Here is an 18,924-nt window from a genome sequence, read left to right on the forward strand (position 1 = left end):
TTAAATTCAGTATTGTAGATTTGCATTTTTTGTGGTCACGGATTCCGGATTTTTTATGTGTCAGCACATTCGTGACGTTTCTATGTATTTTATATTACTAAATACTGTGTTATTATGGCAAGTGTAAACTGACTGTTTCTTTTAGGGCTAATTAATATCATCTAAGTTTCTTGTCATGATGCTAAATAAAGAATGCCGAACGATTTTCGGTTTCGAAAGACATCGCATAAGCCGGTGGGGCAATATTGCCTTGGGTTACGAGAGTTTATGCCTTCTTCTATTTTAGATATTACGTCACAGTAAATGTGTTATTCTCCAACTAACCGTGTGTGTGATATTTCTGGCACTTTGGTTGTGCTGCGCTCAGTCCATGGGAAGCTTTTGCATAAGACCGTGTTATGACGTCACTTTTTATAAATTTGCAACGCTTTGCAACATGCGATGTGTTCGAAATTTAAAATTTTGATTATAGCGTTCAGGTAAACGATCTTCAGCGTAGTTTCTAGTATTAAACTTCAGAAGATGTTTCAAACGACTTAAACGGAAAAGGTAAAGTGATAACAGACCTAGTATTAAAGCAAGATTGTATTTTTTTAACTGAAAACGTTTGCAAAATGCTCTGAAAAGGAACCACAAGGTCATAGCAGACCGCGGGTTTTGCTCAAAACACGTGGTTTATTTCTACAGAATGAAAGTCTAATGCGGACATGGTGACGTGGTCGCACTGTTGATCCGCATAAGGAAACAGTAGCGGAACGAAATTGGAAGTCTACTTGATTGATTACCAAAATTACAGCACAAGGTTTTGACTTCCTCGTCACGATTTTCGTTTCAAGTAGAAGTTTTTCAAACCACCCGAATATTCTATTTTTTTCTCGCTAAATTTTTCGAAGCGATGTTAACCTGATTTTGTTAACATTTGGTTCGTGCTTTTGTAAACCTCGTTGATGTAGAGTATGGGTCTTTTTCAACTGTTACCAAGTACATAATGTAATGACAACTGACATAAACGCGTGCGAATGAAACCATAAATAAGAATCAAGATTTCAAAAAACTTTAAAAAAATACACGTGGAAAGAATAAAAGAAAACAAGACAGTGATAACAATGAACAAGTAGTATGTATTTCGGGAATTTTTGATATAAAGTGAGGCTAATTTCGTTTGCAAGTACTATGGTGGTAAAAAAATGGGTTTAGGCCTTAAAAAAGAAATCTCATAGGAGCAAATACAAATAAAGAAATCTCATAGGAGCAAATATCTCACTTTTCATACACAACAACACCAAGTCATGTAATTTTTGTGTATTCGTAACCAATGGACTTCTTTTACGTCAGAATATCCTCAAGTTTAAAAATGAATTTTATGTTGCGGTGTTTGCAAACCTCTGTGAAGCAGGTTTAAACTATTGTACGTGGCTCTGTAGTGCTTGTGAAACCAGAAGGGCGGCGTGACGTATTTAGTGCTGCTGTATTTCTCCTGCAAATAACGGTGGTGATCTTGGGCCACGAACGGAAGGAAAAGATTATCCCAAAAAGATTAAGTAGAAGGTTAACCTCATATAGAACTCCCGGCAAATGTAGTGTACTGTTAGGTGGTATTACGAACACGTACAGTACCATACATGCAAGGTCCGTTACCACACAGAAGGCGGCAAGTCCCAAACATCGCTTTAAAAGCTTGTTGACTTTCATCGAGTTGTTCTTATTCACTTGCGAACGCAGGGGGTAAGCGAGCAGAAAAAACAACAAAGCCTGGCAGATGATTAAGAATCCGTTTCCGATGTAGATTCCAATTGGCGAGATGCGGTCTTTGCGAGTCGCGCAACCTCTTGGTGACTGGCGGTAGTTGTATGGGGCCACAAGAGATACACAGGCAGATACTAGACCACAAACACCAATAAATAATGTGCCGTAACTTACAATCGTCAGCCAAGTAGGGGAGGCGCTTTTCAATGCTGGGTGCTTGTATAGAGTATGCTGTCGAAGCCACAAAAAAGCATACACCGAACCTACGTTGATCGTGTAACCAATTGTGGCCAAATCGGCAGCCACTTCACAAAACGATAAGGAATCATTGCTGTTTCCATAACCATAGTTCATCACAAACTGGCGTGGTACCAAACGTAAGAAGCTGGAAACAGCGACCACCACTGCTGCGGTATAGACAGCCCCTGCGTTCACATTATGTGTTGCTAAGATGTTCGTTTTGTTCCACTTGCCGGTTCGAACGCCATAAACGACAAGGCTAATGCTGAGCCAAGTAACTATACAAGCGGCAACAATGTTGAAGGTTTCGCTTGCCAGCCATTCGGGCTGCTGGAACTTGTTTTCTATTACTTCTGTTTGGTTTTCCATTCTGTTTACTCCGGTGATTGCATGTGCTGCCAGAATGAACAAGTCATGAATCTATTAAGCCCTTCGGAAATCTAATGAGCCTAAACAAAATTATATGATAATGCTTGTATGACATCATATTTAAAACGTGCGGAAGCATTTTTATCTTAAACTGACACATAATATGGATATGAACTCCTGCGATGCAAATTTTAATTTTAAAGTTGCACTTGACGATTGATTTGGTAACGTGTAAATGAACTCTTAACGTACGCTTAATCTTCTTCAACCAGTTATATTCATTTGTTTAGGCCTCCAACTTTAATTAATGTATGGGTTCAATTGTTCTTTTGTTGCACACTGCTATAATAGTACTGTTTTCTGCAACATATGTTAACCAAACACTGCTAACCAAAACTAAACGTTTACCAACGCACGACGCTAATCTGAAAAACAAATTACCTCTGCCTGGCATAAGCCCCACAGCATTCTTAATGTATGTAATGACAATGGTATTATTAATTATTTATTACTACCCCTTATAACCTAAGTCATGTCGCTGCCTTGTAGAATATGACTCACAATAAGCTACCCTCACATACGTCACGAACACGTGTGTTACGTCAGATTTCTCAGGCGACTTAGGCGACTTTATAGGCGTGTGAAACAGAAACTGTGAATGGCTGTCTTTTGTTTTCAACTATTTGTCGTCCACCGACGCTATATTAGCGGTGGAATGTGGCTGTAGCCTCAGGGGGTTGCTCGCGCCTAACTGGAAGTTCTACTGCAAATCAAAACGTTTACAATGAAAAACGTAGTTATTTTTTGCCGTGATCGCATTTGATCACGCCCTACCAAGAGCGCAAAGGGTGTCACAAGGACGTCGAAGTTTTATTCCGTGTCGAACATTGAGAGAAAATTTATTTTCGCGCAACAAAAATCTAGTAGCCCGGTAACTGACGCATGAGAACGGCCTGCCGTATTTTAATCAAAACATTGTAATCGTTGAAACTCTTCTATAAATATACTGGTGTTGATAACTGGTTTTATCACAGCATGCAGTGATGCTATGCCTCTATGACTCAGATTTAGTGAAAAATTGCACTTATTTTGTAGCAATGCAACGTGTTTAGTAACGATGTAACGTGTTTTGTAATAATGCCATGTGTTTAAACGATTGTACTGACATCAAAATTATTTAATCACTTCAAAAATTGACAACTAATTGTAATCAAGAAAATCGTTGGGTCTTCGAAAAAAACAGAAGATCGGTGTCAAAGCTGTGAATTTACGAGACCCGTTATATTAGGCTAAATTAGTTCATAACAGAAGTATTACTGTACATAAGTAAGAGAAGTATATTGTAAATCTTATTTTAGGACTTTAGTTGATAACAATAGCATTCGTCTGTTCGTCGCCCGTGTGGAACACTTAGAATGGCGAAAAGGCAAAAATAGACGCCCTGGGTGTCACATTGCCGAAAGGCCGATAGGGACTCGCATAATAGATCGACACTTGGGCGGGTGATTGGCAGCATTGGTCTTTTCCATTCTGCAGATTTTGCGCTAACAGATTTCGGTGCAATGCTTCAAAAAGAAATATTCAGGTTTGCCTCTTGTATAAAGGGAAAAGGTGTTACCTTTGGAAATTGGTGCCGATTTTTGTGTGGCTTCGTTCCCACAAAATTAAATGACAGAATATTTCCAAATATAGATTTTTAGTGCTCAGGCGAGAAATAACATGTGCAATTTCACCACAAAATGATTGTTTTTCCAGAACAAGATAGGACGTACTGCGGCATATTTAACTGCACAAAGACTAACATAATATTTATTATAATAAACAACACGCAAACGAAACACTTTAATTTCCACAGCCACAAACGTTAATTTCCCGGCTAAAATCCATCAGTCTTGCTATATAAAACTACTCTATTTCGCTGTTGAGAAAAAAAGGATTCTCAGTGTACAGCTTTAACGACAAAACATTGTATCAATATTATATATACAATTTTCATGAGTCATTGGGGTGTTTAAACCTGCATATCGGTCGAAACCACCTGATGCTCCAATGTCTGTTTCTTCAGGGCACATGTAAGGATATCACGCCACGATTCGAATGACAAAAGGACGCTGATTAGGTTAATCATCACATTCAATGTGTACACCGTTACTGTAATATGCCGAGTTGTGTTTTTCCGTGCGGTTATGAGTGTAGCTGAGGCTGTGACATCGCTCACAACGCAAAGGCCAGCAAAGATTGTAGAACGCTTTAGAATCCTCAGCACTCTCTCTGCACTTCTGTCGCTACGTTGGGTAATCAAGGGGTAGATGAAGAGAAACAACATTGCAATCTGACCAAATACAACCACGCCGTTCATTGCGTACAGGGGCCATGCGATAAACTCATGTAAAGGTTTAGACACGCATCCTCGGTCAGAATACGTGTAATTTTGCTGGACAATAAACGCCGAACAGGCGAAGAGCCAGCCAGCCAACACCACAACAACGGTCAGCCGATTAACAATGTGCACCCAGGTTCTAATCGCATCGCTCAACGCGGGATGCTGGTAGATTGAACGCTGGCGAAGCCATAGGAAAATGTACACACAGCTAATGGTCAAGGTATATCCGATTGTGGATACATCCATCGCAATCTCACAAGGCCAAGAGGTGTCGTCGTTGTATCCAATGTTGAAAGTGACTTGACTTGTTAGAAGCCACACATAGCTGAATAGAAACCCCGCAAGCGCAGCCGAGTAAACGGCACCTGCGTTAATGCGTAAATTGTTTGCAGAGTTCGTCTTTCGCCACTTTCCCGTACGTCTACCATTTACTATGAGACCAATTGTCACCCACGTGACTGTTACTATAGAAACGACGTTGAAGACTTCTGCAATATACCACTCGGGCTGTTGAAACCGGTTGACTGAAGTGTACCCAGTTGTGTTGGAGACCATGGCAACCATACTTACTACGCGGAAGGAACTAACAGCGCTTTTTCCAAAAATTTAGCAAAGAACATTCTATCAAGGAAATATAAAGTGTTCCATAATAGTTTACTAATGTTTAATGCACTGGTACCAGCATTATGAAGAACAGCATTCTAGCTTTGGCTTTTTTATTTAGACTATACATGAGCTTTTGTGCTAAGTTGAACGAGAGACGCCAACAACGTCACTTTATATGGCAACAAAATACGCCAACAAATGCAATCTCCAAATCTCTATGCAATTAACGGACATAAAACTGTATTCTCTTTAACTTTTATAACTTTAAATCTAAAATCTCTTCCAGAAATTTGACCTCTCTGCTTTTTGCGTTGCGTTGCGCAAAGGCACTATTCAACAGCAACAAACAAAGAAAACTGTTTAAATGTTTAAAAGCGCAAGTTGTTTTACTATATAGGTCTCAAAGATAGATTATGATAATTTAATTCTAATTCTATGTAGTAAGCGTTCTGTTTTGGTTTCAGGTATTGAACAATGGCAATGAAAGGTTTCGTATTTACATTTCATTGGAATGTATTTACAGTGGCGCATCCAGGTCAATAACAATAAACTATTTTCTTCAACTTAAAGTGACAATTTGCATGAAAAATACTCTGTTCCGCTTCGTTTTGTATAAAGCTTTCGTTGTGGCCGGTAAACATTTTCCAATTCCTTCCACATTCCTCAATATGGGAGGATCTCGCACTTACCGTCAGTCGTGTAGTTGATTTGTGTGGGCCAAACAATTTATTGTTTCAAGCGAAGAAATGTTTTGTTTTAAATCCCCACGATTGATAAGATGTGTTTGATGAAAAATGGCGTTGAAAAACTAAACCACATCTTTTTAGATTTAGAAATCTTAAACTTACGAATCTTTAACAAATGGCTAATACCTGCACTTTAGGTATTAATCAGTGGTTCCCTATTGGGGTGAGCGAACCAAGGTAACTTGTACTGTCATGAAAAACAACTAAACTCTGCATTTAATAGTTGGACGTGCAACATATTTGCACGCAAGTAACGACAAGTTTCTCAAACATTGTTATAAAATAAGTGACTTTTTTCTAATTTGAAAGCTGGACTTGCCACGTTTAAATAGAATCCATCATATTTATATTACATTAATGTTGATGCTACATATGTTTAAAAAAAGCCATATTATTGCAAAGCTGCAGACAGGGTGTGTACACGCACTGTTTCGACCTGTAAGGTCTCATCAGTGCAGCTGTTGAGTGGCACTGTGTTAGCTTTTACACTAGCAGGCACACTAGTCTCCACTTTGTGGTACCTTTCGGTCAACGTCGATCTGCAGGGTACCTTATACTGAGTACCGAACAACAGGGACGAACCACTGTGGAGCGCACAATGGCCAAACGGATCTGCTTGTGGTTCGTCGTATCTGTTGTTCGGTACTCAGTATAGGGTACCCTGCAGATCGACGTTGACCGAATGTTGATGCTGATTTACTGATTATTATGTCAACGAAAAGTCACTGTTTCTGAAACTGCATGATAGTCCATTCAAATCATGGGCGTGCTTAAAACCGTTTCTTACATATTGATATGTGAAATTTAACGAAGAAATCTGTCCAATTTTGACATTTTTTCCGCATCGATGCGATGTTGAAGTCAAATATTAAATTTATTCTCTCGAGGATTTTTTGCCAACATTTACCTACGATTGGCTGCACAATAGAAGGGATTATACATATAATCGATTTTAGACCGTTTCCTTGGTCGGAATTCTTGTTTCTGTTTCCTGTTCACGAATCTGAATAAAATTTACGTATTTTGATTGTTGGAGTGCACAGAGATTGTTTGAAATACAGTACAAAAGTCCTTGCCGTTGATATAGTAGACGGCACACCCCTCCTGTGTTTATTTCAACCAGTTTGGAATACGAAGATGTTAGTATGTGCTTCACCAAAGGAATTAATCCTGTAAAGTTGTAAAGTTATAGTTAAGAAGCAGTTATTACAATGCCAGACAACGTATCTGCTATCAATAGATATGACCAACCCGCATGGTTCATAGCGGAAATCTTTAACGTTGTTACCACAGTAACGGTGACGTGGATCTGCATTAGTCTGATTGTGAACGGGTATCGTACAGGAAAGTGGAGAAAGGAAAATACGTCAAGCGCTTTGAAAGTCCATTCAGGACCTGTTTACACAGCGGCGGTTGCCTGCTTTCTTCTGAGCTACACGCGTTTAATTCCAAATCAAGTAATCTTTAATATCGGATACAACGACAGCTCTCCGGTGCCATGCGAAATAGCTATGGATGTCTCTATAATCGGTTACACAGCCACCATTGCTTGCGTCTACGCATTTCTTTGGCTGCGACAGCGTTCACTTTACCAACACCCCTTGATGGGATTCGCCAATAAAAAATGGCTGCGCTTTATCAATTGGGGGTCAATTATTCTTGTAATGGCCGACTGGATAGTTGTTGGTGTCACACTTGTTTTGCCACACAACTACACTGATTCGAACCAAGGCTGCGTTTCAAGGCCCAGGAAAGAGTTCACGGTTTGGCCGATATACTTGAACACGACTGTGCTTGCCATTGGACAGGCAATGATGTTGTTTCTTTTCCTATTTCCACTCTACTTGCACGTGAAAAACCCACTTGCAAGTAATTCTGGAAGGATTATGAAGATTTTAAAGCGGTGTGCGCTTTTCGCAATAATCTGCGTTGTGAGTGATTTTGTGGCGATGCTCGTTCTTGCTGTAATCGTACCGGAAAGCACAACCCGGCACGTCACAGTGACCGTTTATGACGTCAACATGGCTGTTAACCTCATGAGTGTTCTCCTGTCTTTTCAATCGTGGCCTCAAATTGTTTGGACATGCTGGAACAGACATCCGGCGTCGACCGGACCTTCCTGAAAAGATATGTGCTGTTAGGAAACAATCAATTTCTGAACTAAAGAGTTTGCATTGTAAAATGTTGCATATTTTTGCATTTTTTTATGATTCAACAATGTGCTTTCTTTTAACAGCATCTTAGCTTTGGCTTTTTTATTCAAAATGCTTTCTTTTTTGTTTGTGAAAATGAGAAAACCAGTTTTGCAGGAGCACTCGTAAGCTGTGAAGCAACATTGAGACATAAAAAATGGTAATTACGCCAGCATTGCTTGCATTGAATTGAAAGACTTTCATTATTGATCAGTATTTAAAACTGTACATGCGTACAAACACACACAAAACAAATGGATGGGCAAGTTTTGATTCTTTGAATAAAAACCAATCTTGATTTTCCATGTACTTGGTATAACTATAAAGTACATCATGGGAGTGACGGTACGATACCAGCCAGGAGTCAAACCACACCATCAAGGTCGCATGGGAAGTGAACTCAGTTTTTCAACTCATTCGACTTTTAATTCATTGTTGCGTTAATAATACCCCATTGTGTTGCAATAATGCTGTGGAGTCACGCAAGGGTGGGACTTTTTATTCACTTTCGCTTAATTTCCTTTTTCCGCTCGCAGGTTGCTCTGCAAGAAACCAAAACAAGCAACCCCCGAAACTAAAGCGTGACGAGAATCTTGCGCTGACTCAACTGTTTTTCCGGGTATAGAAAACCTTTAAAATGTCGCAACGGAGGTTGTTTGTTACTTGAAATAAGAGTGCAACGGTAGCTTCACGCCAGTAGTCTTTCTCGCGAAAATGCGTTCACTGTTAATTCATTTTGTTAATTATGCTGCTAAAGGTAACATAGGTAATAGTTTTTGCGTTACAAGTAAACTGTTTTTCATGATTTTCTTGTTTTAACATACGGTGTGTTCTCGTCCCCAAATATTGAAATTCGTCGCAGCATAGTGTTGTTTGACAGACGTTTCCACAGCTTTTTGCAAGGGTTTAGATAGAGCCTTACTTCCTATGACCTCACAGCTGTCTACTATTGTGAACCAGGAAACAGTTTTTTGTGTGATGGCATTGTTTGCGAGTAAATTTTTTTTGTGTGTGTATGTGGGGGAGGGGGGAGGGGGTATTGCGATTCGGATATTAACTGGAAGGATATGGTTTGTTGCAATATTAGTCTCCGAAGGCAAAGAGGGTGAATTTTTATTAAATGGAAAAAAAGATTTTGTTACCAACAAGATTTCTGTAAAAACGGGTATTTTTCGGGTATTTCGAAACTTTGTTGAATTTGTCATTTTTTTGTATATAAGGCACGCCCGTCGTGTAGTGATGCCTAATTTTTGACTAAACAGCAATTCTATAAAGCCTTAATTAAACACTGTCAACTATCTGATATATGATATAATTGTTGTGATCGTTTTATGCTAAAATTAATCTCATGGGACTTTGACCCAACCGCTATCCATTGTTCGAAAACAAATACCAGCCAATGCAAATCGCGTTGTCATGGCATATTGATTTCAGCACAATGGCTAGAAATCTAAATGTGTCCACATGGGTGTGGAGTGCAGGGCTTTTCCTGGCTACGCCATGCAGTCAAACGACTTCCTATATTCGTATATGGTCCCGTTAGTACCAAGCGATCGGCGCAACAATGGTTCAAGTATCAAGTTTCAACCGCAAGAAACAACCAAAGGGTAGCAATATTAAGTTGCTGTATAGAAGCTTATTCTCAAAAAGTGCAAGAGTTCTTTGCTTTTGTTACCGCTGTGCTGTATTGTTGTGTGGAACGAACAGTATTTTGGTGCGAAAACGATTCTTTTGCACCTATATGAATCCTATCAGTACCATATAGTACACTGCTATTCCACCAAGTCAGAATGTAACATTTGATTGCTGTTTTTTCGGACAAAACCTGACATTTTGTACTAAACAACAACGTTCCAACGACGCGTCAAAGTCATGGCGTAAAAGTTTTGTTATTAATATCACTGTAATGTTTGCTTCACAAATTTTTCTGGCGTTTTTTCACGTAACTAAATGAGTCCTTACTAAAATGGAAGGTGAAATGATGTCGCGTAACTAACTTGATTCATATGTAGCGGATAAACTACCGCAAAAAGGACACTAACTTTTATCAACATCTTGCAGGTAATCAGGGAAGTAGATAAGATTTGTCGATTTTCTAAACCGAAAATATGGAAAATATTTCCGACAACGCAACTCAGCCTGACGTCGTAAACTGGTTCGAACAGCCACAATGGTACGTAGCCGAAATCTTCAACATTTTTGCCATCTTTACGGTTACTTGGGTCAGCGTGGGGCTTATTGTCAACGGAAGACGCACCGGAAAATGGAGAAAAGAAAATACTTCCAACGTATCGCAGGTGAACGCTGGGGCGGTTTACACAGCGGCCGTAGCTTCGTTTTTGCTCAGCTACATTCGACTGATACCAGGTCAAGTCACTTTCAATATCGGATACCACCAGGGAAACCCCATGCCTTGTGAAATAGCATTGGACGTTTCAATTATCGGCTACACTTTGACCATCACGTGTGTCTACGTTTTCCTATGGTTTCGTCAGCGTTCGCTGTACCAGCACCCTGCTATGAATTTGGCTCATAAACCGTGGCTACGTCATCTTAACTGGGGTACGTTAGTTGTGATGGTCCTTGGTTGCCTTTTCTCCGGAGTTGCTTTCACTTACTCGGACAACTACACCGACTCCAACCGCGGGTGCGCCTCCAGGCCAAAGGATAAATTCACCGTTTGGCCGATATACGCTGGCAACGCCATAGTCATCATTGCACAGGCCATGATGTTGTTTCTTTTTCTCTATCCGCTCCGTTCGCAAACGCGTGGTAGTAATGCTTACAGAGTGATGCGGATACTCAAGCGCTCTGCCATGTTCGCTGGCGTTTGCGTGGTCAGTGACCTGCTGGCCATGGTAATGCTTGCAATAGTGGTTCCAGAAAGCACAACAAGACACGTCACAGTGACGGTGTATGACATCAACATGATGGTCAATCTCATGAGCGTCCTTTTATCTTTCGAGTCGTGGCCTGAAATCCTCACAACATGCTGGAAAGTTAAGCACAGAAGAGAGAGTGGGGTCTTGTCTTCTTCGGCCAGTGCTGTGACAGGAGAAACTAGAACATAGATTTGTTTCAGTTTTTCTCCGTGTGTAAACGTAATCTTTACAACGGATTTCCAGTTCCATATAAATCATCTTTTCTTGCTTTTAACTTCCCTTGTTTGAGTGAGCCTTATTTTGCAAGATCAAATACGCTATGTTATTTTGTTCTCTTCTAAGTGAAATTGGTAATTATGTAAAAAAAAGTCTTTGCCGAGTTCCAGCATCAAATGGCTTGATATTGGAATAAATTACCAACATTTTGTTTTTTGCCCATCCGATCCCATGTAATATTTCTTTGTTTGTAAATACAATCGTATCAACGATAAGCTGTAATAAAGTATGTTATGGTATTTTGTCGCTATGGTTGTCGATAAGAGCTTTTACGTTTTGAACAGTGATATGAAAGTCAGACTTCCTGGTGAAAGTGACGCATGATTAGAAACCAACAATTGATAAAGGGAAGACTTTCTTCTAAAATTTCGATCGACTTGAGGGGATCGACTTGACTGAAAATAAAGCTGTTTCAAAAACCGACGTCATTCGAAACTGTCCGTAACAAAGAAATTCAGCACCGGAGCGGTCAATCAGGTGTAAGCAAGTCTTTCATAAACCCACGTCGGTCGTGGTTGCGAAACATTACCACGCCTCCGGATACGTCACGAACCAGTTTAAACCCAATTGGCAAAACACTGTCCCACCACCCTATTTTAACATTCCGTCAATTTAAGTACAATGCTAGTTTTAAAGTTTTTTATGAAGTGTTTTTGTATTTGAGAGCTGCAGACATCTGGGTGTACACGCACTGTTTCGACCTGTAAGGTCTCATCAGTGCAGCTGTTGACAGTGGCACACTAATTTCCACTTTGTACTCAGTATTCGGTACTCAGTATTGGGTACCCAACGGATCGTTGACTGAAAGGTACCACAAAGTGGAAATTAGTGTGCCCGCTAGTGTAAAAGCTAGCACAGTGCCACTGTCAACGGCTGCCCTAATGAGACCTTACAGGTCGAAGCAGTGCGTATACACCCTGTCTGCAGTTCTCCATTACTATGGCTTTTTTTGTATTTGCTGTTGTACATTTGTATCTGGGAAACGCTAAAAGCAAGAAAAGAAAAGTATTTTAACACCATGGAATTTGGAAAAGGCTGATACTCTCTCGCATAAAATAGAGACCACGCACTATGTATAATATTTCTAGTATTTCGTTAATTCGACCAAAACTATGTATTTTTGTTTGGTTTACGAATACTTTTTGTGTTTAACATAACATGTTACAAACACAGTTGCGGTTTTTAAATGCAATTAATGAACGTTTGTTTTTTTGTATTCTTACAAGTAATTTCTGGCAGGGGATAATGTTTGCATGCAAAACTATCTCCACAATTAACTAAAATCTTTAGTTTACTTCAGTTCCGAAGACTCAAAGCATACATTTGCCTGCGAAAGCCATTTTATTTCACAAGCAGTCCATGTCAACCAACGCTATTATCTATTCAACAGGGTACATAGGGACAAATACGGTTTATTGTAAGGACGACACGCGTGGGCTTGTTGCTACCGTCCGCTTAATTTAAAGTGACCCATGTTGCACTTCATGACGTTTGTGGAGGCATAAGGTAATGCACATTTTCATAACTAAACTTAATTCTCACTTATGCATATTTAAACATGGGTTATATAACATTATCAACAGGCTGTGGAGTGTATGAATACTATCTCAGTTCTATTTGGTATTGCCTGTCAGATTAAATTAGATTGAAGTGGAAGAAACAACGCAAAGTAACTGAAACAAAGGAATATTATTCTCTGTCGCCCTTGACGTCAATGTTACAAACAACTGTCTTATAGATTGATTTGTATTAACGTACATATGCTATAGGCCAGGGTTTCTTAAACTTTTCTATTTGTAATTTGTATTAAAACCACAAAATTTTGTGTATAGCAACCCCAATTAGGTCGCGACCCATTGATTAACAACCTCTATGTTGGAGTAAAAATATCGCGGACAAACAGTTTGTCGGATCTACTTCTCTGCTGTATTGACAAAGTGCGCTGACTCCATGAAAAACAGGGCATGATATCATGAAGCGGACTAATTGTGCTTATTGTTTTTAACTACGCTGAATAATGTAGTGGGCTGAGTGTCTATATCATCAAGGAAGACGGTGGAGTGTAATGATAATGTCTCAGTTCTATGTGTTATTGTCTGTGAGAGTTTGTGGGTCATAGTTGAGGGAACAACGTAAAGCAACAGAAACAAAGGAAAGGTATTTTCTTTCGCCTGCGATGTCAATATTACAAACAGTTGTCTTGCAGATTATTTTGTGTAAGATCTTGCAATGTATACACCAACGACTGGTAACTTTACTCGCAACACCAACCACACTGTCTTGCAGCCTCAAGTTGACAGATTTTTGCAACCGGAATGGATTGTAGCAGAAATCTTCAACGTTGTTGCCATCACAACCGTCACGTGGGTCATCTTAAGTCTTATAGTTTACGGTCGTCGCACCGGAAAATGGAAACACGAAAATAGGTCGAAATCATCGCATGTGAATGCAGGTGCAGTTTATACCTCGGCCCTCATAGCTTTTCTACTGAGCTACATTCGCTTGATTCCTGATCAATTTACTTTTAATATCGGCTACAACGATGGAACTCCTTCACCATGCGAAGTAGCCATGGATGTATCAATAATCGGTTATACCTTGACCCTTGTTTGCGTCAACATTTTTCTTTGGTTTCGACAGCGTTCGCTTTACCAGCACCCGGCCATGGACTTGGCTAACAAACGCTGGCTCCGTTGCATCAACTGGGCAACTATATTTACTATTGTCGGGGGTGGCCTCTTCTCAGGTATAGCTTTTGCATATCCGAAAAACTACATGGACTCCAACCGTGGTTGTGTATCAAGACCCAAGGATAAGTTCACCGTTTGGCCAATTTATTTGAGTAACGGCGTGATCATTCTTGGTCAAGCGATGATGCTCTTTCTCTTTTTTTATCCCCTACTTTATCAAACACGTGGCAACAATGCTGGCAGAGTCAAACATATTTTGAGGCGATCAGCTATTTTTGCGGCGGTTTGTGTCGTCAGTGACCTTCTTGCTATGATAATACTCGCATTCGCAGTTCCTGAAAAAACGACACGACACGTCACCGTGACGGTGTATGACGTTAACATGATGACGAACCTCGCGAGTATACTTCTGTCTTTCGAATCATGGCGCGAAATTCTCACAAGTTTTTGTTCAAAATCAGAAATCACGAAGAATGTCCTTCCTACCGCTGCCAGTGGAATAACTGGTGACTCAAGATTGTAACTACGTTTTTATTTTGTGAATAAATTGCGATCGATTGTTAAATAAAACATCTTTTGGCGTCTGTTATCATGTTATATATCATTCAGTTAACAGCCTTGCATCAAAAATCACATCAGAGATGAGAATGTAACGTAAAAACCTTTAAAAGAAGTTTTATGAAAAACAATGTTATGATAGGGCCTGCCAAATTGTCAATGTTTAATTTTTGAAAAATTGTTATCAAAAGTTTGTGTTTACTTTATAATAACATGCATGTTTTCAGTGATATCACGAAGCACCAAAGGAATTGTGAGACTTTTTCGATTTGATAAAATAATATCGTGTTTCTAACAGAGCACACCCTCCATTGTATTTGGACAGGGTTTCTCAAACTTTTCTTTTGTACTTCTATGCTAATTCTAATCAATACCTGGCAACGTCTAGTATGGAATTGTTCTACAAAATTTCTTTCAAACCCCCCAAATTTTATCTTGCAACCCTAATTAGGTCGCGACCCAAGCTCTGTGTTGGGCTGTTTGGGAAAATATTACAGTTTAAATTGGACAAGCAGTTTGTCGGATCTACTTCACAGGTTTCTGTTGTATTGACAAAGTGAGTTGGTTCCATAAAAAAGCAGAGCATCACAACATGAAGCGGACCAATTGTGCTTGTTGTTTTACCAAGCTGTGAGTCACATTGGGGCGTAGTCATATAGTTTTCCAAACAGATACAGTTATTTCCCAAGGTTTGAGAATTAGTGCCAGGCGTATGTTCATGGTAACACCTAATTGTTTCCGCAATTGCTTTCATGGCTAAATCAAGTAATTAAAACAAAAGCTTAACACAAAATGAATACAACGACTGCTAATCCGCCAGCGGTGAACAAATTTGTGCAGTTGGAATGGATTTTTACCAGAAATGGAATGGATTTTACCAGAAACGGATTTTACAACGTCGTTTCCATAGCAACAGTCACGTCGGTTAGTGTGGCATTTATTGTAAACGGACGTCGCACTGGAAAGTGGAAAAAAGAAAACATATCCAACGCTTCAAAAGTTAACGCAGGCGCAGTCTACACGGCGGCCGTTGCCTCACTTTTGTCAAGTTACTTGTGTCTGCTTCCTACCCAGGCCACTTTCAACATTGGGTGCAACGATAGTTCAAGAAAACCTTGCGAGGTAGGAATGGACCTCTGCATCCTGGGATATATTTTGACCATTGTCTGTGTGTACATTTTCTTATGGTTTCGTCAGCGCGATTTACCAACATCCGGCAATTTTCTCTTAAGAAAGTCTGTTAGCCCCCCAGAAAAACAGAGCATGAAAACATGACATGGAGTAATCGTCTTTGTTGTCAGATATGTGGGCTGAGTAACACAACAAGGAAGACGGTAGAGTGGGTTGATACCATCTCTCAGTTCTATGTGTTATTGCCTGTGAGAGTTTGTGGATTGGAGTTGAAGGAACAACGTAAAGCAACGGAAACAAAGGGAAGGTTTCCTTTATCGCTTTTGAAGTCAATGCTACAAAATATTGTCTTACAGATTATTTTATGTAAGAGTGCAAGTCTTGCAATGTATACACCAACGACTGGTAACTTTACTCGCAACACGAACCAGACTGTCTTGCAGCCTCAAGTGGACAGATTTATGCAACCGGAATGGATTGTAGCAGAAATCTTCAACGTTGTTGCCATCACAACCGTCACGTGGGTCATCTTAAGTCTTATAGTTTACGGTCGTCGCACCGGAAAATGGAAACACGAAAATAGGTCGCAATCATCGCATGTGAATGCAGGTGCCGTTTATACCTCGGCACTGGTAGCTTTTCTACTGAGCTACATTCGCTTGATACCTGATCAAGTTACTTTTAATATCGGCTACAACGATGGAACTCCTTCACCATGCGAAGTAGCCATGGATGTTTCAATAATCGGTTATATTTTGACCATCACCAGCGTCTACGTTTTCCTTTGGTTTCGCCAGCGATCACTTTACCAACATCCGGCAATGGACTTGGATAACAGATGGCTGCGTTACGTTCACTGGGCAACTATAATCACCGTAGTATCAGGCTACCTTTTCGTAGGTATAACTTTTGCATATCCGAAAAACTACATGGACTCCAACCGTGGATGCGTATCAAGACCCAAAGATGAGTTCACCGTTTGGCCAATTTACTTCAGCAACGGATTGGTGTTTCTTAGTCAAGCAATGATGCTGTTTCTCTTCCTGCACCCTCTACGTAGGCAAGCCCAAGGCAGTAATGCTGGCAGAATTAAACACATTTTGAAGCGATCAGCTCTCATGGCAGCCATATGTGCTGTCAGTGACCTTCTTGCCATGGCAATACTCGCAATAGCGGTCCCAGAAAGTATAACACGACACGTCACAGTGACGGTGTATGACGTCAACATGATGACAAACCTTGCCAGTGTGCTTCTTTCTTTCGAATCGTGGCGTGACATCCTCTGGAGCATTTGGCAAAAATCGAAACCCCCTAAGGATTTTCTATTTTCTTCTGCTCCCAGAGCGTAAACAAAAGTATGAACACTGACTTTAATTTTATGGTCAGGCTTGCCAGCAATGTGGAGATATATGAAAACGGAACTTGTTCAGACGTACAAGCAGTTATTATTGTCCATGTTAGGAAAGCTAATACTGAATCTACGTGTACTCATATACACTTATATATCGTACACATCTCAATGGACTGCAAAAATAATATATTTTTCGTCTAGTTGTCTGTTTTGTGTTCGTTACTTTGTTGTATTGGTACCACTTTCCTCAATACCAGCAAAGATCTGTGCATGGTGTTTGAACTGCGCACAGTAAAAATTTTTGTGTATCACATGGCTTACTTTCCTTTAATTGTCTTTAGTTGTGAAAGCTCTTCTAATGATTTCTGTGTTGTATGTAAGTGCGGTATTTTAAACAATAAACTCATTTTCGCTTTTACAGAAAGGTTTGCTGCATTACGGGTATAATAATTCCACAACAATCTCTCGTTAATATCACAACTACGATAACAACAGAAACGTATTCTATTAAAACGAATCAACTATAGTGCAGTCATTTTGTTTCTATGGCAAGTAAGACGAAAGCTATTTTTACAACATAAAAAGAAAATTTGCATTGACCTCATAAACATTGATTATAAGGAAGGCGTGTCCACTGAATTTGTCATCACACACCCAGAAATGAAAATACTTGCATAGAAAAACATTTCTAGTGTAGCCAGGTAGAGCAATAATACTTGACATTTTGTTGAGTTTGTACTGGTTAGACTTTCTTACTATTATACCGAAACACCTATACGTAGGCCTAATAGTGATAACTGATCTGCATTAAACAAAATGAAAAATTCAATGAGAAACTCTCTTTCCTAATAAATGCTTTGATATTTCATGAGAAGCACGATTACGAAGAGAAAAATTAATTAATCAAAAATATAATTATGTTTGTTGACATTAGCATCCCTGTTCGGTAATAAAATGGATAAAAGCTTACACAAAACAACGACAAGTGCTTTCAATACCCCATATTGGAAATATACAATATATATATTGTATTTTTTTTAGTTAAAGAGGTTTATTTTTATGCATATGTCTCAAACACACTTTGTCCGATAATACGTTTCACCAATTCAATACAAATCAAACGAGTGCTTTGATGCGACAACGTGCACCACGTAGCAAACCGACTTGACTCCGAAACGCAATTAAGAAGAATGGAAAATACCTCAATTTCCCGTGCATATGTCGGCCCTTCTCCCTTTTATTTGACTCGGGCAATAGTATGCAGAAATAAACGTTCTCCGGGAAATTCCTTTAACAAGGCTTTAATTAGAATGTGATGGAATGTATGAGGAAGGCGTTTGAGACATTGTTTAGGCAGTAAAAATTTTACACAGAAATAAGGCCGCCAGCTGAGGTGACCACTCATTTGGTTTCACTGTAGTTGAGAAATGGTCAAGTGTGGATATATTGATATTAGGTTTGTAGCAATTATGTCTTGTCATACAACAGCATTTAAATCTTCTATAAAAAATTATCGTTGCCCTAAAATAATAATATACGAAGCAAGGAATTGCGTCATGATGGGCAACAACAGGAAGTCTGCTGTTCAAATGCCTAATTTATTCGCTGTTCGTTGAACCACAGAATAGAACGTAGAAACCTCGACACAAGCATGATCGATAGGTTCTTGTTTCTTTGTATTGCTGCGCACAGCTCACCTCGAAATAATGACTGGAAATCCGCTGTTCCAATGTCAGATAAGTGCGATCGTCAAA

At 39.6% G+C, this 18,924-nt stretch overlaps 4 protein-coding genes across 4 annotated transcripts; 3 read left to right on the forward strand and 1 right to left on the reverse strand.

The window, feature by feature from the left end:
* Window positions 1–1,166: 1,166 nt before the first annotated feature.
* On the reverse strand, window positions 1,167–2,355 carry LOC145909405 (uncharacterized). Its single transcript, XM_082996797.1, has one exon. It carries the CDS (start codon window positions 2,353–2,355, stop codon window positions 1,399–1,401), a length of 957 nt encoding a protein of 318 aa, XP_082852923.1. The 3' UTR covers window positions 1,167–1,398.
* A 7,992-nt stretch (window positions 2,356–10,347) lies between these two features.
* On the forward strand, window positions 10,348–11,605 carry LOC145908830 (uncharacterized). The gene has a single exon (XM_082996152.1). The coding sequence runs from the start codon at window positions 10,391–10,393 to the stop codon at window positions 11,351–11,353; it is 963 nt and encodes a 320-aa protein (XP_082852278.1). The 5' UTR covers window positions 10,348–10,390; the 3' UTR covers window positions 11,354–11,605.
* A 1,951-nt stretch (window positions 11,606–13,556) lies between these two features.
* Window positions 13,557–14,653, forward strand: LOC145909406 (uncharacterized). The gene has a single exon (XM_082996798.1). The coding sequence runs from the start codon at window positions 13,670–13,672 to the stop codon at window positions 14,651–14,653; it is 984 nt and encodes a 327-aa protein (XP_082852924.1). The 5' UTR covers window positions 13,557–13,669.
* A 1,484-nt stretch (window positions 14,654–16,137) lies between these two features.
* On the forward strand, window positions 16,138–17,168 carry LOC145909407 (uncharacterized). The gene has a single exon (XM_082996799.1). The coding sequence runs from the start codon at window positions 16,152–16,154 to the stop codon at window positions 17,166–17,168; it is 1,017 nt and encodes a 338-aa protein (XP_082852925.1). The 5' UTR covers window positions 16,138–16,151.
* Window positions 17,169–18,924: the final 1,756 nt, after the last annotated feature.

Source organism: Ascidia mentula, chromosome 7 (genome assembly GCF_947561715.1).
Source record: "Ascidia mentula chromosome 7, kaAscMent1.1, whole genome shotgun sequence".
Classification (NCBI taxonomy): domain Eukaryota; kingdom Metazoa; phylum Chordata; class Ascidiacea; order Phlebobranchia; family Ascidiidae; genus Ascidia; species Ascidia mentula.

Coding starts and splice junctions, on each gene's coding strand:
- LOC145908830 (XM_082996152.1), top strand. CDS start 10,391: ATGGAAAATATTTCCGACAACGCAACTCAGCCTGACGTCGTAAACTGG.
- LOC145909405 (XM_082996797.1), bottom strand. CDS start 2,355: ATGGAAAACCAAACAGAAGTAATAGAAAACAAGTTCCAGCAGCCCGAA.
- LOC145909407 (XM_082996799.1), top strand. CDS start 16,152: ATGCTACAAAATATTGTCTTACAGATTATTTTATGTAAGAGTGCAAGT.
- LOC145909406 (XM_082996798.1), top strand. CDS start 13,670: ATGTATACACCAACGACTGGTAACTTTACTCGCAACACCAACCACACT.